This window comes from Phalacrocorax carbo, chromosome 6 (genome assembly GCF_963921805.1).
Source record: "Phalacrocorax carbo chromosome 6, bPhaCar2.1, whole genome shotgun sequence".
Classification (NCBI taxonomy): domain Eukaryota; kingdom Metazoa; phylum Chordata; class Aves; order Suliformes; family Phalacrocoracidae; genus Phalacrocorax; species Phalacrocorax carbo.
This window is the reverse complement of record NC_087518.1, coordinates 34,869,926-34,895,312: the sequence shown is the minus strand read 5'-3', so window position 1 is coordinate 34,895,312 and position 25,387 is coordinate 34,869,926. Positions and strand designations below refer to the sequence as shown.

General features: G+C 38.5%; 1 protein-coding gene across 3 annotated transcripts in view; it reads right to left on the bottom strand.

Annotated features, from left to right (window-relative positions):
• Positions 1 to 518: 518 nt before the first annotated feature.
• SUCO (SUN domain containing ossification factor) overlaps positions 519 to 25,387 on the bottom strand; it is a 43,630-nt gene continuing 18,761 nt past the window's right edge. Inside the window, exons 5-24 of one of the 3 annotated variants that reach the window (XM_064454647.1) lie at positions 23,450 to 23,590; positions 23,123 to 23,273; positions 21,108 to 21,228; positions 20,759 to 20,883; positions 20,209 to 20,276; positions 19,455 to 19,562; positions 18,259 to 18,364; positions 16,370 to 16,390; positions 16,080 to 16,135; positions 14,984 to 15,075; positions 14,176 to 14,241; positions 11,635 to 11,709; positions 10,983 to 11,079; positions 8,761 to 9,918; positions 7,799 to 7,886; positions 6,345 to 6,449; positions 4,405 to 4,559; positions 3,959 to 4,050; positions 2,628 to 2,683; positions 519 to 2,467 (exon numbers count right to left, since the gene is read on the bottom strand). In XM_064454647.1, the coding sequence (XP_064310717.1) occupies positions 2,024 to 2,467; positions 2,628 to 2,683; positions 3,959 to 4,050; positions 4,405 to 4,559; positions 6,345 to 6,449; positions 7,799 to 7,886; positions 8,761 to 9,918; positions 10,983 to 11,079; positions 11,635 to 11,709; positions 14,176 to 14,241; positions 14,984 to 15,075; positions 16,080 to 16,135; positions 16,370 to 16,390; positions 18,259 to 18,364; positions 19,455 to 19,562; positions 20,209 to 20,276; positions 20,759 to 20,883; positions 21,108 to 21,228; positions 23,123 to 23,273; positions 23,450 to 23,590 (3,325 nt within the window). In that variant the 3' untranslated portion in view covers positions 519 to 2,023. The remainder of the gene's footprint in view (positions 2,468 to 2,627; positions 2,684 to 3,958; positions 4,051 to 4,404; positions 4,560 to 6,344; positions 6,450 to 7,798; positions 7,887 to 8,760; positions 9,919 to 10,982; positions 11,080 to 11,634; positions 11,710 to 14,175; positions 14,242 to 14,983; positions 15,076 to 16,079; positions 16,136 to 16,369; positions 16,391 to 18,258; positions 18,365 to 19,454; positions 19,563 to 20,208; positions 20,277 to 20,758; positions 20,884 to 21,107; positions 21,229 to 23,122; positions 23,274 to 23,449; positions 23,591 to 25,387) is intronic. The other 2 variants (XM_064454648.1, XM_064454649.1) reach the window with 2 other exon arrangements.

Here is a 25,387-nt window from a genome sequence, read left to right as displayed (position 1 = left end):
AGCATCTGGCTGCATGCAGTGCTGCTATGCTTGCTAGAAATAAGTTAGGAGGAAGGGACCAGCAAGGAGCAAAATTCAAGCCGAAAGCTCTGGTTTGAAGTGATAAATGACTGTCTAACATTTTCTTTTAATGGCCTTTTATATCCTTCACAAGCCTTAGCTCTGAGTACCAAGAGGTCATTTCATGCAGGCATTCCCACAGAAAGCTACCACGACTTTGAAGGATCCCCAGGTCAACATGTGAACTGATACCTGCTGGAAATTTTTCTAGCAGTTTTACATGGCCAGAATTCCTGAACCTTCAGATAAACCACCACTCAGCCTTCAGCTTCCCTCCTCCCCACCCCTTTTTTTTTTTTTAAAAAATAGAAAAACACATCTAGGCTGACAAGTTTGTGAACCCCTTATTATGGTCCAAAGAACCTCATCCTAGTTCTGCACTGAAATTTAAATACTTGTCCTTCTCAGAGAAGAAATTAAGCCACGAGTTTCATTTTTAAAGGAAAAACGCCAGTAAATTAAAGACAAAGTGTTCAGATTTATTTGGAAATTCACAGTTTCTAATGGCACTACAGCTCTGTAGTTACATACTCTTGTTCCACAACACTGTATGCTGCACTCAGGTGGTACGTATTTTGCTCACCCAGGTTTGAAACCCTTCTGAACTCACGTTCAACACGTCTGGTTCATGTGCTCTGTCTGGCTAATTGTGCAGATCAACTCCAAAAGTACATCACCTTAAAGTATTAATAAACTAACAAGAAAGCAGCAAAAAAACCAGAGGCTTTAAATAAGTCACATTACATACAATACCCAGGAAAGGCATTAGATCTGTTAAAAAGGGTACCACTAAAAGTGCTCAATAAGTTAACTTATTTTTTTACAACGTGAACCTGTAACACCTGCCAAAAGGAATAACCTTTTGTTCCACTCACTCAGCTACACACTCAATGTTTTAGCAATCACACATCCTATAGAATCCAAATACACAGTCACAGTCAAAATAAAAAAACCTCGGATATGAAAATACCAACCATACAAACACTGCACATTTGTTAGCCAATACAAAAGCAAACACTATGGGAATATCCACTCTGAACCACCTGACTGGTCAGACTTCAAGGCTTTGCAAACTCATCACATCCGGAGCTTGCTTGGAGAACAGCCCAGCTGCACCAGCTCTCCCTCGCATTCCTCAGCAGAGCTTTTCCCCGCCCGAACTCTCAGCACAGCAGCAGTGAGCATAGCCCATTCACTTCCTTCAGAGAACCACAGCAGGCAATTTAGATAAAAAAACGCATTTGTTGGCCCATGATCCCATCGTACACAGGAAATCCTGAAGAGCAACTGTCATTCATTTAGTACAGACTACAGCTCTGACTTGTAACTGAAGGTGGAAATAAACATGATTACCATCCCATGTGAGATATTTTCTTCAACCAAGTTTGCAAAACCAGAATTGAGTCAGGCAAGTCCATCTATTAGTATTTTTACAGTATCCAGTCCACATTACTGAGTCCAGCTGAAGGCCAACACATGTCCCTTTACAGCACTGTAGTGTTGCATCTTCAAAAATAGCTAGAGAAATTACAAAATAAATCAAATGACAAACAATTGTATCTCCCCTCTTCCAGTGGCATTATAAATAGACAAAAGGCACATAAATATGGGAAGGTGCAAGAAATAGGAACAAAGCTAAAGGAAGAGGATTAGGCTTTTATCCCTATTCCACCCAACAAACTGGGTTTCAAAAAGTCTCTGCCCCAGGAACTGTGAAAAAAAACCTTTATAAAATGAACCCTGCCCTCCCTCCCCCCAAGCTGTTCTCATAGGAAATTATCAGCCTTGTAAAGCTGCAGCTTATAGCAAAGATTGACACAATCCCATCTATTTAAAAAGGCAGAAACCAAATTTCTGAATACTTTCCAATTAGATGAGCTCTTCGTCTCCCACTATCCTCCCCCAGAATACCACAGACTGTTCTCAAACGAACAAACACTCTCCTGTTTGAGTTCAGTTAGTTTTAGATGTGTCCAGAAACTGCTGTGACACCAAGTGTTCCCACTGTTATATCTTTGTTTCCTTTGATTATGTCATGCAGGCTTGGCATTGACCCTGACTTAGTCTGTATTAGAGTTTTTATGAGCTTCCCTTGGTCTGAAACTTTAGACCGTCTTCGTTTTATAGCCCTCTTCTCAGTTTTTGTCTTTTGGGTCTGCCCATTGCACAGACTCGTACATGCTGAAATGCCACAAAAATAGGACTCCTCAGATTGCGATGATGTTTCGGAGCTTCCTTCGGATGGAGGACCCTTATACGAAGAGTGATAAACTTCCCCAATGTTAGAGAAGTCCCTCTGGTTCGTAAACAGCTTCCTTCCTTTAATTTCTCCATTGGCTATTGGATGTAGAGGCTCTGTCGGCTTAATCGTCTCTATTTTTTCACTTTTGTATTTACAACGCTTTTTCTGAAACCACAAGTAAAAAGAGAAGCAGTTAGTTTCTGGAAGGCAAGCAGGGCGTAGAAAACAAGCCTAGGAAGGGGTGCAGGGGAGAGCAGCTGAAACATGCACCACCTGCCGGCAGAAACACGCTCAGCTCAGCCTGCCATCCCCACAGCCACTGTACCTTCTTCTCCGGGGAAAACTTCAGGGGTTCTACAATGTACAGGTCCTCTGGATCCACTGTAAGAGAGGGAACAGAGATTTAGCAGTCCTGACACTGCAGGTCTAGAGCACCACAGCACTAAAGAAGTAACACCATGACAAAACACTGCTTATCACACACGCTTTTGCTCCTGTTAAAAGTTAATGGAGGTAAAACACATTAACACTGAAAGTGAAGTCAACACTGAGGAATTCCTCTATGCTGCCACAGCAGCTGCCAGCAATACACACTCGACCTCCTGCTATACTAGCAGGGAAAAGGAACAATAGCCAGCAAAGGTTAGCTTCTAAGAAAACGAACTATTACCAGTATAATGGTGTTTAGCATGCAGCCTGCCCAGACAGATACTAGAAGCATGTGTCTAGGTACTAGAGCATCATGTGTCACAGATACTAGACCATCAAGGACACAGATGTTCAGACTGACATGAGAACAGTCTGGCGTCCCTCCATCAGTGCTTTGTTAATCATTCTTCCAAGCCAAAGGTGGGGAGAATTCAGAAAAAGTGTGGTTTTGCAAAAGAATACTCTATGCCTTAGCTAATCTCTATTACAACATGTTCCCAATTCAGCTCACGAGTTATCATGCAGTTTTATTCACAGTACAAAAACCTGTGAAGCAAGCTTGCTGCACCCAGAAAAGCAGCATCAGCTGCATACTTGGCAGTTACTATGATCTGTAACAGTTCTGGTTTTGCATGATGATGATGGCCAAAGAAATCAAAATTCAGTTGTCCCAAGCATAACATGAATACTGAACAGACCAGATCATTCCTCATACCCAAGCCAAGATAAATAGTTTAAGTCTTCTTACAACAGTTGATAAATTTGGATCCTAAGTATCTGCCAAGTTTCAAAGACAGGCTATCAGGCCTTCTGAGAAGCAGGGCATTCAAACTTCCCATGTCTGGCATTAAAAAAAACCCACAACAACCAACAACAACAACAAAAAAAGACAACAGAAAAGCCACTTTCTGCAAGCTTCACAGCTTTGTAGACCTGAATGCCTGCATGGATTGCTACTAACCCCAAGAAAACATCTGTAGGGTATTACTGATAGCAAAGACCACATTTCATGTTTTAGTGTAATTTAGCACAGTTCTGAGAGTGTCTGGTAACACTCAGTGGTTCATGAACCACTTTATCCTACAGAATGTATATGTGAACCACTATAATCCAGTGTACTTTGACATTAACCTGCAATTCTGCTTTCATACGCTTGTAGTAACATACACATTGTATAGCACTAATAGAACAACACTAGAGACTAGATGTACGAGATGTGAGTAATACCTTCTTTACCAGCTAGCTGAAAAGACTGTGATCTGACCAGTGGCAGAGAAGTTCTTCTTTTCAAATTCATATCATCATAGGAGGAAAAACATCTAGGAAACAGAGTCCACAAAGCCTTTTTAAACACATTTTTCTCAGGACTTTGTCATAAGCATTTTTCATTAAGAAACATCTTTGCCAGAAGAACAGAATTATTTGCTGAGGTGCCCAAGAAAGCCTGGCAGACACAGTACTGTATTTGCAACAAGCTATCAAGGCATGTTAAGCATAGTAGCCCCAAAATGCTCCTCGGAGAGTGTTACTATAAAGCAGTAATGGCTCTTTGCTATCAACTGAGTTTGCAGAAAGAAGACTCAGAATTAAAGCAGATGTGCCAGTCCCAGCGGATTTAGGAAATATTCATAAAAGCTGCATCAACAATTAAGTTTCAGATATAAATACGGTACCTTTTTGGGCTAGGGTAGTGATTACTTTTGGGGATTTTTGAGAGGTAATCTTCACAGAATGGAGAAGTGCTTCTGCACCGCTGCACACAAAGCACCAAGCCCAGAATGACACAAAGAACCAGAGAAATCACAAGGTAAGTCTGCCGATCAGAAACCTGGAAGAATTTTATATAGTTGTTAAAGACAAAGAATAATTTAATGATACTATTATCCTCGTGTTTTAAACATGAAAATCTTTAAAAGAACACAATCAACATGTTCTCAAGCCACTTTCATTTTGAGTAAAAACTTGTTCAAATTTGAGTATTTTTTCATAGATTTTATGTAGTCTACTGACTATGCAACATTCAAGGAGTGAAGGCTGAAAACCACTAGCTGGTAACACAGAACAGTATTTCACTGACCATGGTGCTACCATAACTTACGGAAGCAGCCACCCCTTGGAAAGAGCATTCAAACCTATCTGGAAGTAATACACTTTCTCATGGAAAGTGTACTAAGAAAGTTACTTGTTTTACAGTTGACATGGATGTAGTACTATCTCGATTTTATGTGATGCTTTTCATCAGCAATATTTTCACAGGATAAATACCATTATATTAACTTGATTCAATGGGTTTCATCTTATTGACTACCCTTCCATTTCACAACCTAAGCAGAAGGTTTTTTTTTCAAGTATGTTCATTTCTGAAGATGGACAGATGAAGCTTGCTAGAATTATATGGAAGCTGAAATCCAAGGATGTTTTGTAGATAGAGTTAAAAACAAATGAACTGCACAGTAGTTTTCCTATAAAAATTTATCTTAAACACACCAAGAGATCTTAGAAGTCATACAGAGGCTTTAGATAAGACAAGGAACACAACTTCCCATTTTGTAACTAGCAAATGTCTCAGACTAATAGACTCAGGTGACCAGAGCTGAGTTCAGGGAAAGCCATGTGTTCACATTCCAGGATACTCATCTAACATACCCTGATGATCACCACTGTCAAATCCTGATTAAAACCACAGCACTCATGAACAGGAGCTTAGCCAGCCACGCATCAAAGAAGGAGTCTCACTAAGTTTTATAAAGCAGCCTAAGAGATGTCTTTGGCAAGATGCACAAAAAAAAGGGGTCATATTTATAGTAGTGCTTGAAATCCCACACTAGAGAACTCATTCTTAATTGTTGCCAAGATTTCCCTAATCTCAAAAGATCACAATAGCCAGAGGGGAAAAGAGGAAGGGTGTCTTAGCCATGCAAGCCTCCTGTTCAGCAGCTAGGAGTTCAACCCTCCACATTCTTGTCTGTTATTACAGTCCAGTTCTAACAGTGGTGAGTATACTCTTGCACACTAAACCTCTTATGGCAAGGGTCTGTTAATATTTAAGTGGACAATATAAGTGCTGGACACTGCAAAGCATCCCGCTTTACTGAAGTTGTATAACAAAGCCATGCAATACAACTAGTTATGTAACGTGGAAAGTGCCAGAAAAGTTCTTTAAGCGTGAACTTGACCATTCCCTCCAACACATCAGACATTCTGTATGTACAACAAATCCCATTATTGTCATTTCAAAGCCAGTGGTTAGTCTTCTGATTTCATTATGAATCATTTCACAGAACAATATCAATTCCAATGCACTGCAGGAAGGCTGAGATACTAAATTATTCCAACTAAGTTTAATCTTTATAGTTAGCTCAGACTACAATCATGGGGCTAACCAGGGCTGTAGGAGAAATTATTACCAATCTTGCTGTGTACAAGACAGCTCAAGCTACTCGAACTTCCCTCCCCTCCCTTGGTCAGCTGCTAAAGTAGACTGAAAGCAACACTACAGACAACTTCTCAAATGAAAAGCTTCATTTAAAGACTCCAGGCCTCTTCAAATTGAGATAGGTTTATGCATCTGCTTCCTTTGAGTTCTCGTACCATATTGCTGAAATATGATTACCTCACGTTTTAATTCCGCCACAGTTGTTGACAGATTGGAAACTAGCTGCGTCATGTTGGTGAGCTGTGCTTGTAACAGCTGGATCGCTTCTGTTTGTCGCTGATCCTGTATTAAACAGTCATGGTCATGCTATTTAGTTGTCAGGTTCCCACTGTCATCTACTCTCACATGTGCTGAGTTAGCATTCTGTCCAACACAGCCATAGCCACATGACCTATCCAGCATTGTTTTCAATACAACTTTCATATAACATTTGAAACTGCTTAAGCAGCACTAGTCATATACATATTTCAAAACATCAACATTTTTACTTATCTAATAATGTCTTGCAACATTATGCCAAGTGCATTTCATTCAGTGACTTCTGCTATCTTCATTAAAGGCAGATGAAGTAGCCAGCTCCATGCAGTGACTACCAGGAAGCTGAGTACTGTCCTGTTACAAAATACACATGCAGATGACCAGGCAGAGCTGAAGACTAAGGGCTGACACATAGCTTCTGTTCTGGGATCAGGTAGCCAGGCACAAGTCCTTTGCAGCTACCATCTCCTTCCCAGAAAGAGCCCTAAATGGGATTCTTAGTCCTAAGAGAAATTAAGAAAGGTGAGCAGACTATCAAGGAGGTTAACCAGAGGAGCACTTTGGACTGACCAGCATTTAATACTACTTTTTAAAAAAAAAAAGCAGAAGAGAACACGTATGTGATCTCAGGGAAGTTGTGATTTTCTTTGCTGTTGATGGATGAGCAAACTACTGGCCGGGGACCGCACGTCAGAAGTTTTCATACAGTTTGGGATTAAGTCTGCTATGCCACACGCACAGTTGTTTTAGTAATGATTTAGCACTGCAGTTAGTGCTATATTTCACAGCTGCTCAGGAAAGCTAGGACAGCAGCACAGGGAAAAACCTCCTTCAGCTCCTACTTCCTTAAATCATATTTTAAAGAACAAACTAGAGCTTTTGTTACATGCACTACACTTTCAAATGCAGATTTGGCATAAGCCATTACTCTATCCCTCTCCCTAGAAAGGGAGGTCTCTTCAGCAGCATCTGTGCAATTGTCTGTCTATATTTTAAATCACATTGAAAAACAAAGCAAGTTAAAAAACAGTTTTGAGTGCAGCTACAACCAAAAAACAAGGCTTGGAAGTGACTTGGATAACTTTTTCATTGACAAGACATTGAAGAGTTTTAAATGACAACTGATTTTTTTTTCTTCAAATACAAAGATCAGAAGACAGGTGGAAATGGCTTTATTCTAGAATGACTGGGAACATATCTAAAATTTTTATTATAAAGAAAAAAATTGGGAAGCATTCAATGGAAGCTTTTAGAAGACAGACATGCAGCTAATAAAAATCTTCAACTGAAAGAAAATTTCTGCACCTCCTTGCAACTCTTAAAAGTAAACTTTTCTAATTAGGAAAACACTTAAGTACTCCAGAAAACCATACCTGTTCCTCTGCTATTCTTGAGGTGTTCTGAAGTTTTATTATTGTTTTATTGAAAGCCTTCTGCATTTCTTCCATTTGCTTTCGGTACCTAAAACAAAGAGCGTAAAGGTCTGAAGTGCTAGTTCATAAAACTCCTCAGTACTAGACTTGTCATGTTTTCTGAAGACTATGCCAGCAGAAAAAAAAGTCTTTGCCCAAAGAAATTATTTGAACATCAAGTGGTATTTCCTTTTATATTTCACACATAAAACAGACGTGTCTCATTCTAGTTTTTTGTGGTTTTTTTCCAAGGTTGAAGTCAAATCTATTTCAACACCTTAGAGCTTAGCACCAGTTTACTGGAATTCACTGTGGAGAATTCTCTGCAAACACCAACTGCCAAGACAGACAACACAACAGTAAATGTAACAAACAGCCCCTTCCATGGAACCAATTCCAAGATGGTACATTTCCTGATTCTCCTATGGCTAACAAGCACCACAGAAACACTAATATACATACATCCGTCACAAAGTTCTTGGCTGCCTCTCCATGCTTCAACAAGAGTCATTACAGATAACATGGCAGTTTAAATGGAAACAATGAATTCAGTAAAGAAGGCATTGTAGGTCTCTCTCATTTGGTTTAACAGCAACAGTAGGATAATCCTTTCACAAAAAAAAGGCATGTAGACAGGATTAGTGCTTACATCCTGGCAATATTTTATCCTTTTAAAAAACCCACAGCAATATTCCTTAAAATGAAATGTGATTGTACCTGAAATACAGAAAGGGAACCCCTTCCACCCACAGATGTCTAGGTCTCCAGCAGCTACCTAGGATTAGGTACTGAGAAAGTTTCCATAAGACTGATTATACTCAACTTCCACTGTACTACTTTAAGTATGTGTTCATTCTTTTGCATAGTTGGCTAAAAGTCACTTTTTCATATGGTAGACTCTTACCAGTCTCTCTCAGACTTACCTCTGACTAAGTTCTTCTAAATAACGGCTGCTGAGAGACATGTTTACTTCTAGGGCTTTTATGCGATTATTAAGGCGCATGAAGACAGACTCCTTTTGATTAGATCCATGGACAAGATTTCCGTTAGCATAGCCTAGGTCTGTTGAATTCTGCAATTCAGCATAGAAATCTGTAGCTGTTCTCTGCGGTCCCCCAGAGACTGAAATTGCCATTAACGCTTCTTCGGTTGCCTGATCATCCTCCTTTGTTTCAGCAGATGCAGAAGACTCAACAGGAGGCAAAACAGATTTCTGCACTTCTGGACTGCTTTCCTTTCCTTCCCCAGCATCACCAGCTAATATGCCCACTGTATATTCGGGCTGCAGAACAGTCTCGGTAGGCTTTGGGATCACTGGAGTAGCAATAGTCTCTCTTGTGCTTATCTCTTTTACCTCAGTGGCCACACTGGTTTCAGAAGCTACAGAGTTTTCTTCAGCAACAGAGCTCTCTGCCTTCTCTGCTTCTGCACTGACCTCAGTTATATCCACCTGGGGAGTCACCCTTGGTGCTACCTGGCCTGCATCTTCATTCGCAGGCTCCAACACCACATCTGCTGTTGGCAAGGGCTTAACTTCAGAGGTAACTTCTAAGAGGAGGGATTGAGAGACAGTTTGAGGATGGCTTGGTTCCAGTTCAATTGAATCTGTGGTCTCATTACTGATCTCCTCACGGACCACACTGCTCAAGTCAACCACAACAGCAGATCCAGATGGTGTCTCAATTTTGCTGTCTAATTGCTCAGGAAGAGGCTCATCTATTGATGTATGTATAGATTCAGTTGGAACCACCTGTGGCTGCTGAACATCAGTAGAGTCATCTTGCCCTTGTTTACTTTCAGTTTTACTACGCTGCCGATGCACAGCTATTGCAACTGAACACCATTTAAACAGATATTCTGAAAAGGCAGAAATACAACATGCTGTTGCCACATCATAGCAGTACTTTTCTGTCTCAAGTTCAAACCATGCCAATGCTTCTTCTTCCTGATCGTCACTAGGCAGCAAGGTTACCGTTGACTGGCTTGTATCATCTTCATACTCTTGTACGAGCTGAACAATAGGACTTTTGGTCAAATCCACAATTAATTGATCTATCTGTGGAATATCTGAAGTAACAAGTCTACAAGGAGAGAGTTATAGATGGGATGTTACTCCAACTGTTTTACATGCCTGCTCTGGAAGACTACAAAAGTAGGATCTTTTAGAAAAATTAGCAAAGCTTATTCCAGTGGCCAAAGGCCAGTTTGGATACAGTGAGAAATTCTGTAAGTTAGGATTGAAAAATACCAGAGAAAATACTGAATTGCAAATGAATTATTTCAACCCTTGCTTCTCCAACAGCAAGCCTTTGCAATCAAATACTGCCCCTTCCCTCACCCATGAAAAAAGTCACCCGTTCAAATATCACTAAGCTCTTACATAGCAAGCATCTCACTCTTCTGCTGCAATCTTCAAATGTAAATGCAAGAATCACAACCTTCCCACTGATCTTTCCCAGGCTCTCAGAGTGCTAGGAATCCATAAAACCACTAAATGCAGCACAAGTCATGTCTTAACATTTAAGAGCTAGAGTCTCAGCTTTAAGTAGCCAAATCAATTCTAAACAATTGTAAACAACTGAAAAAAAAAACCAACAGAGTATCTATACACATCTCCTCCTCCCAACCTAATTCCATATCTTTGCATACATAGTTTCATCAAGGAAAGCTTAGCAAAACAATATAAGCTTCTAAACCAGAATTTTTGTCAATATAATTTAACTAACATTTCAGCAATACAACTTACATTCCTAATTGGTCTCCCTTGCAGGAGACAACCTGCAAAACCTGGAATAATATTAAGTCAGTTTCCACCCAAGAAATCTGCAATAGCCAAGAGCAAAACACTCTTCCTACTTATTCTAAACAAAGTAATACAAACAATCAAGAAAGTTTGTGATGCATTTTGACATTTAGTGAAATGTTAAAACAAAACATAACATAATAGAAATAGCTATAAAAAGTAACTGAAGCAATAAATTTCCCTGGTTAGTACATTACCACACTACAATTTTCATCAAATACTCACCTTTTTACTTGTTTAAAGGTAGTGTGCCATATCTGAGCATTGCGCTACCAACAATTCCAGACAGGTGCATGTCAGTTTTTGCTAGGAATACACAAAAACCCAACACCAATCACTTACTCTGGTGAAGGAACAGGAGTTGGTTCAGGCAGTCTTGGTGCAGCTGCCGAAGTTGCAGGGGTGGCAGTGACATTTTCAGACACGCTTCTATTCCCTGCTGCAGGAAGGGAGAAAATGTGACCATAAAAACTCAAGAACCACGTTCTTGAGCGGAAGGGTGTTGGTTTTTTGTTTGGTTGGTTTGGTTTTTTGTGTTTGTTGGTTGTGAGGTGGTTTTTGTTTACTTGTTTGTTTTTTTTAAGTAATTACTGCATTATCAAATTAACTGCAGATATCATTCAAAGTTATTTGAATGAAAGCACTTCTGACATTTTATGTATATGATATTATGGACAGTCTCAAAATATTTCCAGGAAAAAGCAGCAAGTTAGACTTTACAACTGAGGTGGGGTAATACAGAGAGTAAAGATCTCAGAACATAGCTGAGCAAACATATATATGTTATTTTTGTATCTGTTAGCTTCTCAGTAAATTCAGCATCTTTGTTCCACATTTTACAGTCAGTAGAATAAGAATTCTATGGCACTAATCAGGTATGCCATAAAAGGTGAAAGTAGTAATTTAAATGTAGATCATAACTCCTCACAAAAAAAATCAGCAAAATACAAAAAAGGCAGCTTTCCAGAATGCTTTTAATTTGAAAGAAATATACCTTCAGCTTCAGATGACTCTTCAGTTTTGGCTCCAAGCATATTAGCAGCAATATTCACCATACTTAGGATAGCGTCTAAAAGAGAAAACAACTAATCAAAAAGTACATATTCAGAGGGCCCAGAGACTAGAACCACTGAGCACTCTGCTATTTTTTAACACTTGCTTGAAATGAATCACAGCATAAGGACATAAAAAAATTTCAGCATTCTATTACACTGGATGCATCTGTTGCTTTTAAAGGATAAATTTATAAGCTTAGAAATCTATATTTGAAAACCCATATCCAACCTTTACCAACTAGACCTTCTAACACCAGTGAGACACACTCACTGATCACTATTCCACTGAAACCAAGGGACAGTAAGACAAACAGAAGAAGCTTTAAGTATGGAATTTTCTGATGGTCTGTGTGAACCACTGAGGGAAGTCCCAAGGCAGAACTTTAGAGCATGAACACTCAGAATTTCCAATTAAGACAGGTTGTATCATTTGTCATAAAAGTACTAAAGAAGTGAGTCAAGAAGTGTCATTTGCTAAATGAGCAAGACAGAATTCTGCCTTTGAGGACAGGATGTCTGCAGCAGGACAGAGAAAGCTAGATTCATTCAAATTAAGCTGGCCTCTGTCATTTTGCATCATACCTCCATCCTTAATCCTGAATCTTACTTTCAGCTTTCATACTGCTGCAACATAACAATTCTAAATATTTTAAGATTTGAAGAAGAAAATCTACTCTTTACAATTCGTAACTTGAAAACAATCTAAATCAGTCAAGACAACTGGAAGAAAACCATAACAAATACCCACAGATCTGGCTTACATTTTTTTTTTAAGGATCTGTTAAGTAGAACAGGTTTTTCCCCCCAAAAAAATTCACTAAAGTATATGCAAAGAGGGTCTGCTCTATATTGGGACATATGTTAGATACAGCTAACTCTTTGGTCTTGATATGGAAAACCAACATTGCCAGGCTTATTTGGAATATGAGGAACAGGGAAAGAGAACCTTATTGTAAACACACAAAAGTTGGCCCAATTTTGCCCATTCTCTCCCACCCACCAACATGTATCTGTACTGTATATTACATGGATAAATTCATAAAGTTAGAGGCATTTCAGTAGTAATAACAAATTTCTTAGACTCCAGGAAGCTCCATTCAGAACCTTGCCCTTCCTCCAAAAGGTGTCAGAAAATACATTCCTGAATTATGTATTTATCTAGGGCTGTATTCTTTGAAATATTATGATAAACAAAAAGATGTTAAACTTGAAGTTGATGGAGAAGTAGAAAAATAGGGAGAATTAGGAGTTTGTATAGAAGCCTGCCAGTCTAGCAGCATGGCAAGAGGAACAGTGAGCTACCCTCACAGGTTAAGCTAGCAGAAGACTGCAAAATACTCCTTAAGAGATCAAATGTCTGAGAAGCCCACTATCTCCTCCTCAGACATCCCTCTTCCTCACTGTGTATCAGTCTAAGACAAATGATGCAAACTGGAAGTCCACCACATTTGTCCAGGCATGTACATATTAAAAATTCTTCCACAACACACACACTTACCAACATAGAATTCCTTCAAAAAAGGAACACTGACTGCCCTGCAGGGATGAAAGGTCCCAATAACAAGATTCACCAGCCAGATCTAAATAATTATCACTGCAATGTTTCAGTGCTCAGCTCTCTAAAAGCACTATCAGTAATAGGTGTTTCAGATCTTTTCATCATAGCTTTAGTACTCTAAAAAAATCAATAGAAAAGTCACTGCGTTTTTCAGTCAGAACAAAAAAAACTTGCAATACTGCATTTGTGGACAGAACATGTGAATATGCTTCATCAAGACAGCTTGAAGGTAGAAACTCTGAAAGTCAAAGATAAGAGATGAGCAGTATCAGGGAAGAATGTACTGCTTTCTCTCATCTGTGAGAGGCTAACATTTAGAAATAAACTGCCTTTTCTACTTTCTATTTCCCCTTTGAAAGCGGCACTAAGCTGTGCAATATTCCTAGCCACAACCATTTTGTTCTTAAGTGACCACTGCATTCTAGGAAACAGTAGCAAAGAACTCTGCAGCTCTGACCCACTATGGGATGAAAGGAAAGCCTGAGCCCAAACAGCATTCGAGTGCTAATATACACTATAGTAACAAATCTTCACTAACTAGGGCAGAAGGAAGAGTGGTACAGCATAAGAGATCTTTAGAAGAAGTTGTGTGGCAGCTGATACTATCCTAAATAATTCAGCAGTTAAGAAAACCATTAAAACTGAATAATGAAATATTCTTTCTAAGCCAAACAAAACCCACATCTAGAGATTTTCCAATGGAAAAGTGACAAGAAAGTCAAGAACAGTTAGTTCTCTCAAAAAAAAACCCCCACAGCTTTTATGAAGAGCACAGAAGCTACAATATTTACATAAAGTCTTCTCAGAAAGTGCTCTCCATCCCCTCCTTTCAAGCTGTACAAAGTAAACCTTTATATTGCTTTCTATAAATAAGGCACCCTAATTAAGCACAGATTTCCAAGTTCTGAATAATCATACTCACTTTTAGCAGAACCGAGGAGATTTTTTGAAGATTTCTCTTCCCCTGTGTTGTAATCCAATAGATAATCTATGTATAAAGAAGAACACTTATGACTGTTACAATTAAATGTGTCACGGGCAAAGAAATTAAACCTCAAGATTTAACATGACATTCAACTATGTCAGTTTGACAGTGTGGAAATAAACCAACAGAAATAGAGTTAAAGGTCAGATATTACATACCAAAATATCAAGCTCCAAGCAATAAAGACCCAAAGACAAGAAACCCAAAGAGATTCAGATTTCAAGCTTCTGTTTCCCCAGGATTCATGACACAGCTGCAGCAAACTACTCCTTCAGCTTCGTATAGGGTTTTTCCCCTCCCCCTCATGAAAGCTGGAGGTAGGTCTTTTCGTATTTTTTTATTTAAACAAAGTCTGCAAGCCAAAATAAGCACCTTCCCAATTGCTTGCAGCATCGATTGCACAATCAGTCTCCAGAAATGGGCTACGGACAGTAAGAATAAGGCTGTTTTGTGTGAGCTGTTTTATTTTAGTTATCCTTTACTACTGTCAGCACACAAAGATCATTGCTTAGCCTGCCAAGTGAAAGAGACTTATTACTATCATTTTAAGGTAACCCTCCAAATAGTTACAACGCATTGTTTAAAATTTAAAAGGAATATTGGATAAGCACAGAAATGCTGAAATACTGCCAACAAGACTAAATAAATCTAGCAGTCAAGTTATTTCTTATATGCAGGAAACGGCGAGTCACCAGACTAGCACAACACATCTGTATGGATAAAAACGCAAAAGTTATTTGCCTACCATAATCTTCATCGAAGAGTTCTTGTCGTTCAGACTGATACTGAGAATCAGCTATTTCTTCATATTCTTCAACCATGCTAGTACCAAATACCCTTTGAATAAAGTTTAAAATAAACACCTGATATTAGTCTATCATGTAATTACTTGACATAATTGATAATTAGATAAGCAATATTAACATTATATAATATGCAGCAAATAAATTAGATAAGCAATAGTTGCCTTCAGTTAACCAAGATCAAGCAGCAGGTACGCTTCTTTTCTCAAACTTGTATCCACAAAGTCCACTGTATGCTTTCGTTTGCTGCACCAAAACAAGATCCTGTTTAGAATTCTAGTAATTCCAGAGAGACATTTCCTCCTTTTTAACTTGAACTCACAGACTTCCTTGTCTTAATCTCTCCATGAGCTCTTACACCTCCTCTTCGGTTCACCTTTGACTAGCTTTAAGAGTATCTATTCGCAACCACCTCACTTTGCAAGCTATGTTCTCTTTCACCTGCTCCGCCAAAATCAAAGCATTCCAATTAAAGTAGTTTTGTCAACCAAAAATACAGTTTGGCTTACAACAGTAGAGCTCCCAGGTTTAAACCCTGATGTAACTTTGACAGGAGAATTGAAATTCGTTTTTAGGAGCAGTACAGAGGCTGACTATTCACTGAACTACATACACAGTTATTCTGATTTAGATGTTCCAAGCATTACTGTTTGTACCTGCGGTGCCATGCAACACAGCAGCTTCTCAAAAGCACTCACCACACCTGCTCTTTTTAGTTCTCCACTTGTCCCTTGTTTTGCTTGGCCAGCCTTGAAATGCTCATGTCCTCCTGCAAGGTTGCTCATGCTCCTGTTTCCTAACACCCCCCCTGCAAATATAAACTATTCCTTACTTACTGGAGAACCATATCAGAAGATTCAAAGCTTCGTTAAACAGATGTGGAGCACGCTATGCAGCAGGTAAGTTATGCAACGACTTCAATTCACAATATTTCCAAATAACTTAAAATGAAAACTAGAATTTGTTGCCCATCTATTATTGAAACACTTTAATCCTCACTGCAAGGAGGTAAGACAGACAAAACACTTAAGATATTACCTTATAAGACTTAAAGGACAAAAATGTTCTGATCCAAAGTGCGATATCAACTCCACCTGAAGAATAAAAGGTACTTAAAACTCCAAAGACCCACAGAGTAAAGAGTTCATTTAACATATACATCAAAACTTGAAATGGCAAGAGTTTTGTTTACTCAAGGAGTTTGCAGATTACCCATAACAGAAAAGAATCTGAAAGATTTGTTCCTGCCATGCATTAAAGTGCTGAGTCTGAGTAGAGAATACCCCAAGCCCCATGCATTCATCATTCCAGAAGAGGAGGTTGCTAACCTTTATGTACTTGATGAACATCTGAAGCGAGAGAAAGGAGAAGAGGGGGGGAAAAAATGTCAGTACAAAGGCTGAACACATGCCACAGGCAACTACAGATTGTTGTTGTTTTTTTAATTCAGTACTATAAATGCCTAAGATGACAAGTTATGAAGGATCAAGTTGCAATACTACTTCATCTGCCTGAGGTAGCAAGATTTCATTTAGCCCTCATACCTTGCAGATAGATGACATGCAAGAAGTGTTTAATTAATGAGCTTAACGATTTACTCGATTTTTCTAGGCAGCATGACTGCAAACAGAATATTAAAGTGTGTTAAATTTACTAAGTGCATTTTCTTTCCCCCCTTAAAGAGCACAGATCACAGGAAGTTACTCAAAAGGAAAAAAAATCCCTTTATAGCACGCATTCTATGTACTGCTGCTGCCTCAAATTCAATATAACGTGCTTCAATTATAGAAATGCTACTGGAAGATGACGTATAAAGCATCTGATGATATGTTTGGAAGCTTCAGTCACCAGTGTATTTCTAGTTAGAACTTGACTACACACTGATAATTATTTCATCTAAATTAATTTGCAAGTGTAGAGTGCATTTATTAAACCACTATGTAGACAGTACCAATGAAGGACTGATAATCCACAAGTGAGATCAAGATAACTATTCCCTTAAAAGCACTCTCTCAAAAAAGTTTCTACTATTTTTGAAACAAGCTCATTAAGCCACTTCAGAGATCAAACCTATTGAAAAAATTGTTGGGCTCTTCTGGAGACTAGGCACACTTAGAAATTGCTTATGTCTTGTGCTATAAAGTGAAAACATTACAAGAACAATCTTTTGAAAATTTTACCATGCTACATTACTCAAGGCAGAACACTGTATCTGCCAAGGGATTAAGTGCTGAAGCTTCTAGCATAGTTCTGGAACTTCAGTGACAAGCAAGATTCCAGCTACATTAAGGCATTAATTCAGCCAGAAAGCAGAATAAAAAATAAATTTTTATCCTGTGACTCACACAGAACTTCTGGGCAGAGAAGTTGGATTACTATCAATTATAGCTACTTCTTCATGAAAGCAGAAATTGTAATTCAGCAGCACAAACCAAAAATTTTTATTTTTTGGAAAGCACCATAGTTGGAAGGTAGCACATCACTAGAGAAGACCTAAGAGTATTTTCATTTAAACCTCCACTACACCCCAATATTTTCACAACAGCTTTTATCCCATTCCAAGTACTACATTATTTATGGAGTTTTATTCTCTTTGAGTCTCTTGAGTAAAGATAGTTTGCTGCAAGTTATTTTGAAGGTGGAGAGATTGTGGCAAGTGCCAGTAGCAGCAAGCCTAACTAATTTGCATGAGTCATAGTTACGATCGAATAACTGCAAACCTGCACTTTGGGTCTATTGATGAGAACTAGAATTCAAATGCTTACTCTTTCAGATTCACTTAAAACTGTATAGCAGAATGCAGCACCATATTTTAAAAAGGGGGGGGGGGAAGAATATGTATATATCAGTCAAACAGGTACAGCCAAGAGACAAAATAGGTTGATACTTCAGGAAATGGTTAAGTCAACTAGAACAGAACATAGAACACTGTCTGATCTTTTTCTTAATTTAGATAGCAACTAAGCTTGTACTTGAACACAAGGTACTAGGCACTTCCCAAGATCCTTTCAGTTACCATTATGAGGAAGGCAATGTGATTGTGTGACAAGGGTTTATAGTACTTGACCACTCACACTAGGGCCACTAATGAAACCAGTGCAATTAATGGTAAAGCATGCTTTGATAACTGTTTTTCTGGATGCTCTGTTATACAGGGTAAGCCCAGCAAGCCCCTCCTTTCCTGAGAAGCATAGATACTTTTGCAATGTTAAGTTACCTTAACATATTTTGCATACATCTGTTCATCCAGAGGAAAGCTTTGGACATTTCTCTCATCTCTGGCATGGAAAGTACCTAATTTAATCCATTTATTTGTTGGATATCTAGAAAAGAAACAATGGAGTCAACTAATGACATGCAAGAACCCACTGTTTATAGACATTTGCTGAAGTTTCTCAAAACGCCTTTCACAGAAAAAACACTTTTTTTTTCAGTTGCAAGATAGCAGCAATGTGGTTTTTATTGAAAGAACAGTTGCAAGATAAGGCTAGTCCCAATGCAAAAACCTCGGCAGTACTTCTTCACAAACTTGAAACAGTGTGCAAGCCCTTGAAGGATAAAACCCAATACTTGATCCAATTACTGAAATTCAACTAGCCTACAGTAAAGTTTCTGGAACTGAAAGTCACCTCAGGTGAACACCGAAGAATATGACACACAAGTGACAGGTCATAAATAATATTGTAAGCAAGCAGCAAAAAAACCTGAGCAAAGTAGAGTTAAAAATAGGCAACAGATCAAGTGTGGAAAATAAGAATCCACATGCTTAGAGCACTAAAAGAAGTGAGGTTTTTTTGATACACTGTGTGTCTCCTCTTTCACATACCAGAGTAATCCACTCACTCCCAAAACTACTGGAGGTACAACATTGCCTAAAACACAGTAAAGCCACCCTTTAATCAGCCATCTGGCCAAATGGTAGCATTCTTACCCCTTACGCTACTGAGGAAGTGTACTTTATTTAAATGTTTAGCGGGGTTTTTTGGACAAAGTTCAGCACTGAAGACCGTTAAGCCATATGAAAATTGTCTGAATGACAAAGGATGAGACAGCCCACAACTCCAGTGGTATTCTGTTAAGGCATGTCCATTTTATGATCTGCCATCCGCTACCTTGCTACTGTTTAATTTCTACTGCTTCATTGCTACTTTTCACCAAATTTTTCCTTTTCATTTTTAAGGTGGCAAAGAACAAACAATACAGGAAGCATGGAAGGAACTCAAACCATGTAGTCTAGGACCTCACAGGTGCCTTTCCATGGGGAACACACACCAGTAACTGATACTATACACAAAGAAAATCCATCTAATTTCACAATAAATTACACTTTGCAAAACAACAGGCATACAGAGATTTTTTTTACAGAGCTATCCATATTTCATTTTTTATTCAGGGCAGGTCCTGACAACATACCTGTCACTAATAGAGACCAGAAAGTCTTTAGGAGTGGAAGAGAATAATTCATGATTTGCAATATCAAGCTGCTTTACTTGGACTGGTTCACAGAGCTCAATAACAAACCTTGAAGACAGAAAGGAAATTGTTAAAAAAAAACTTTTCCTTCTACAATTACAATCCTCAGCCCTTTAGCTCATTACTGCATCCTTCACTGGGTATTAAAAGAACACTACAAAAAAGCTGCACAATAAAGACGCATTGCTTGTTGCACCCTTCAAGATCACTAGTGACATTTACCTGCATATCCAGCTTAGTAACTCTAGATAGCACCTGCAGCTACAAAAGCTTCATCCATCTTTTACTCAGAGGCAAAAAGTAATGGAACTAAGGAGAGCAAACATCATTTAAACCACACCTGAAATATCAGTTAGTACATTGTAAATGCCGATCACATGTTCTACTGTTTGACAGCTAGGGAAAGAAGCCAAAATCTTTACTTGAACACTCAGTGCTTTCTCTTCTGTAATTATGCAAAACATACAAACACTAAAGTGAATGAAGATATCCCCTTAAACTTATTTCACAATACCAGAGACAGAATTCTATAGGGGACAAAATAAAGAGTCTACTGCTAAACCGGTCAAAGTTCCTTACACATCCATTTCAGGCTGACACACCAAGGTCAAGTCAGTCCCCACAGGATAAATACAGTCCCACTGCAACGGAAAACTAACCACTCCTGTCATACAAGCAAACCTCAGTAACTTACCAGATTTTAGTACTGCAAGGATTTAGCATATAAAGGTCCATGTTTTCCATCAAAATAGCTGAAGTGCTCTGTATAAAGAAGAGGATTAGCATTTCAAATGGTATGATAAATAATAATGCAGCACCAAGGGATTTATCTCCCTCTCCAAGTAAGTTTTATTAGTTATGTAGACTAATACCAAGTTTCATAACATACTGTCTCCTGTATGTTATCTTGTGTTGAATGCCATACTATTTTTGGGCAATCACACCATTATCTGCTATAACAAGCTGTTTAATACAACTTTGTTCAATTTATCTACTGAGTAGACTCTGCTCCCCCTTAAAATCACTTACAGATGTAAATTTCTGTATAACAATCCCTCTTAAAACAAGGGGCATATCATAGTTTAGGTTCAATTTTTGAAAATCAAAATTCACATTAAACCTGAACACAAAAATAAAAGATTACTTCAGAAATCAGTGTTCAGTTTTACATAAGTGTACTTTATGCTACTTTTTGCATAAGAGTAAACTGAAATAATGCACATTAGCAATTAGTAAATGCTTACCTTTGCCTCTGGATTTGCTGCCAGAATTTTAGCACCACACTCTACAGAGGCATAGTTATTTCTATTTTTCTGGACCTTTTTTGTGGAATGCTGCCCACCAACAGCAGAAGGGTGCATTGACTGACCTAGGAACAAGAAAATATTGCTACTGTAACAAACTACACAGTCTTCTCACTTTCAGAGAACTGCTGCTCAGTGCTTTTACATAATAAATGCTATCAACTACGTAGTTCTAGCAGAAAAATGAAGTTCCAGGCTACATTTGAAATTCAGACAGTTTCTCTATTCAAATTTGAGGCAAAATTAAAGTGGTCTGTATTTAGACCAAACCAATGAATCCTAAACTTACTCTTTTCTTTCTCCACTTCCATGACTTTCTTCTTCCATTCATCAAATGTTGGAATGTCTCCAGGGTCCTTTGGAGTTATCACCGACGTAGGGTCAATTTCTCCTGTTTTCTTATAGTCTTTCTGCAAAGGAAACAGTCAGCAATTGTGTATTGAAAATATTTTCTAGTACCAACCATGAAAACAAAGACGAACCTGCATGCTTTAAAAAAAAAAAGCATGGTCTCATAAGTCAATAGTAGATACATCACTTGAACCCATATTAAAAACTTCGCTCCAAGGTACAAGGTAAGCTCACAAGGCAGAAAAAACATACGTGATGATTTCCTCCCAGAATTATAGATTCTTTCACTGAGATGCTGGTAATTTTTCTGGCTAAACCAATACATTACATGAAACAAGCATTCTGTCTCAAATAACTGCTTTTTCTTGAAGATTTTTGCCTTTCCTCCTCCTAAGCAGAAAAGGTTTCCCTGTAACAGAATTTTCAAATATGAATGTTGGCCATGATGGAATTCCAGAGGTCACCTGGAGTTTCTGAACATCTCAGAACAGTGGAATGAATTATTTAAATACATTTTAATGTTTTGATCAAAGAAATAATGTTTTGGACCATACACATATTTCAAGTCTTAACTTCTCCTTTGTACAAACACATTTCCAGCACATCACCAGATATGTGAAAAGCCTGTGCTAGACATTTCAAGCATAGAGGTTATTCTGTAGACAATATTTTACAGGTAGTTTCCTAAATGACTGCTTTGTAGGTTGACATTTTCTCTGCACTTAAAGCAAGATTTCACATATAGTTCTATAGCTAGAAGCTCTCAAAAAGCAGAGCCAAACCCATATATTTTGTGAAAAGTGACAACGTAATTCTTCACATGACTACACTGCAACAGAACACTAGATTTGGCATACCCAAAAATGCAACCCCACATATATTTAGAAATGCAAGGACCTGAAAAAACCCTGTATCTTCCTCTCCCAAGAAAGTTCAGTGTCTAAGATCCTCCTTGGACTATGACAAAAGTGGTAGTCAAAAAACTGAGTAAGCAACACCAAATTATGCTCTTGTTTAACTATGACATCAGGCCAATGCCACAATTCTTTGAATTTAAGTCTTTAAAGTATTAGGCTAAATCAAGAAAAACTTGGTGTTTTTTTAATAATGGTTTACACTGATTTGTTTGTAGTAAGTTATTTAGAAGACTTTTCCTGACTGCATGTAATTATTTTAAAGTACACTGTACTCTGTTCAAAAACCTCAGGAAAAACTTCTTAGTTTGAAAAAAGAGTTATGCAAGTTATTAGTAACAGTTTAAATGTGATCCCAAAATAGCAGAAACACAGATATTGGCATAGCTTTGGTCATTCTTTACGCTTTAGGAAGTGCCTCACAGTAAAAGCATAAAAGCAGTCATACAGTTAAGTGTAAAGACCTGTCTAGCTAAGTATTCCACTTAACAGTGACCAAAGAAAGAATAAAACCATACCAAACATTTTATATTTCCTTTAAGTGTCATCTTTGCCTCTAGCCATCTGCTTGCTACTCAGTAACTTCCTGACAAGACTGAACCCACAGATTTCTTTTCTACAAGGCAGGTAATAGACCGCACGACCCCCCACTTTTTTTTAAAACCTATGTAAAAAACAATTCTGCATCCACAGCATCCTGTGGGAAGTCCCAGCTTAGCTATCCATTACATGAAGAATGTTTCTTCTGGATTCTGCTCCAGATAGTTTTATTTTATTTCCCAAGTATTTGAAGTGACTTAGCTCAGAAAAACTGTTCTGTGCCAACGAATCAACCTGGCTGCCCCTTCCTGCCAGTTTCTTATACCCTTATTGAGATGACAATATCAAAACCACACACAGCGCTCAAAATGCGAGGGTTGTGCATTTATACAGTGCCAATTAGAAAAGTGATAGATACCACTCATCTTTAACAATGGTCATAAACTAACAGAGGTCATTATGCTCCTGTGTGTACTGAGTGGATATCAGCACTGCTTACCTCCCTTTTTAAGTTCTCTGAGGCATTCAGAGCAGATTTTTGCTCATCTGCTCCCTTTTCAGCTGCTGAAACTTTTGACTCAAACTCAGATTTTGTCTTCTTTCCCTTGCCATGCGAAGATGATATGTTCTCTATATGTTGACCTGCAAGGCTGAAAGTTTTAAGAGTATTAGGACCTGTAAAATGATCACATTTTCAGCCATATGCAATCTTAAACACACACAAATGTAGATAAGCAAGTACATGCAAATATTTGTTGCAAGGCCAGGACAGAAAAGAACAATGACCTTTAAATTATTCAGACTCACAACCTACTTCAATACTCACCTCTCTGGTGGACTGACAAAAGAGGAAGGCTCACTCTGAGGGTCAGCCTCAAGTGTCCCACCAATATCACAGTCAGGTTCTGACTGCTCAGCTTCACTAGAGCTGACTACAGGGATATCAGCACGGGAGTTTTCTATTGCACTGAAGGGAGAGAAATAACATGCTTTTTACCATTCTGATAATACAAGTAACCCTGCTAATCAACCACATAACCAAAGATATCTGAAAGTTTTAAAAAGCAACAGTCTCACAGAAATAATTACGGGGAATTAAATAGGCTATACTTGTGGAACTGCATTCTCAGCTGCACCCATGCAAGAACAGAATTTCCTTTCCCAGCCTGTTTGTCCCAGCAAAGGGACTCAGAGCTCTCTCATCTCCCAGATGAGAAAAGGAACTCTCTCATCTCCCAGAACTCTCATGTGACATCTTACCAAACACTGCAGTGGATAATTTTTCCCCATCATCACTACGAACTAAACACAGTTTCATAGTTACCTGACTGACAGCAATTTTCTTTCCCCTTCCAACAAAGGAATCAAACATGAGACTGAGTTCCATCACAAAAAGCTCCTAATGTTCCCAAGACAATGGGCAGTAGTCAGAACAGAACCTGGCTAAGACTAGAGAAAAGGGATGGCATAATGATATATAGCAGACCCACCCAGACTTCCTTTCCACTAGTTTGGTTTTTTTTTTTTTGCTAGTGCAATAAAAATGAGGTAAGCCAGTAGACCGTTATCAAAGCTGCATAAACAGCCCAAACTAGCTATTCTTCCTTCTTCCCAACACTGCACACACTGCATCAGATAAATCCTGAGGCAAAAAACATGAAAGAGCCTCCCTAGACGCTCCTTAGGAATGATGGAATGGGTGGGGAGGAAAAGATGGACAAATAATGACTTCTTTGGCTTTCCTCCCTTCTCCAGTACAGGGATAACTTTCACATTGATCTAGAAGGTTATAACCAGATCTAAGTCAATCTTTATTCTGCCTCCTGAATTTCAACATAAGCTTTATTCAGTATCAGCAGCAAACTAGGTTAATCCAGTATCATTATATAGAGCTGCAAAAACATAACCAGCATGTTGACAACTTAAAAGGGGATCTTTTTGATTCTCTGAATGCTGACTGTGAACAGAAGCAGCTGTGAAAGAAACAGGGAGCCAATTTTAGTACTTTTCATATGATCAAGTTCCCACAGTATAAAACAAAAAACCTCATAGGTATTCAAGAGTTTTCACTATGTGGCAAAGTCTAACACACTAGGAATACAAATATTCATTAGCTACAAACAGGGAGTAGTTTCTCTCAGCGCCCCAAAACGCACACTTCTGAGCTCTGCATGTAACACTTCTATGACAGAAGTAAGGTTGACCACTACACTTAATGAAAAAGCTTCACATATTCTTGATCTCAGTGAATAGATGACAGTATGAGTAATTATCAACTGAATAAAATATGGGACAAGTATGAACTTAAAAATACCCCGATATCAGGGTGTACCTGACTGCCCTCAAGTAACCAATTTTGGCAGAAGGTGAGCAGCACAAGCCTAGAAGCTGTAGCGCTCCCTCTCCTTTAGGTACTTTCCTTTGTTAGTAGCTTTGCCTTAAAGTGCATTACACCAAGCTCACATTGCATGGTAGCTGTTTTTACTCGCAGCCAGAAGAAGAGCTCAGATTATTTTTCTAGAAGTTTTCCCCAGATCAGGTCTGGATAGAAAAAAAACAAACAGTGCTGTCGTAAAAATAGGATTCATTACAAACTAAAGATAGTTTGGAATAAATTACTTCCAGAATATTTTGACTAAGAAGTCCTGCTGGAATATCAGACTGGTAACACCTACGGGAGCTGGACTTTGTTACACTGAATGAGAATCAGCATCTAAAACAGGAAAAATGCTGTCTGAAGGTAACAAATACAACTAAGCCTTTT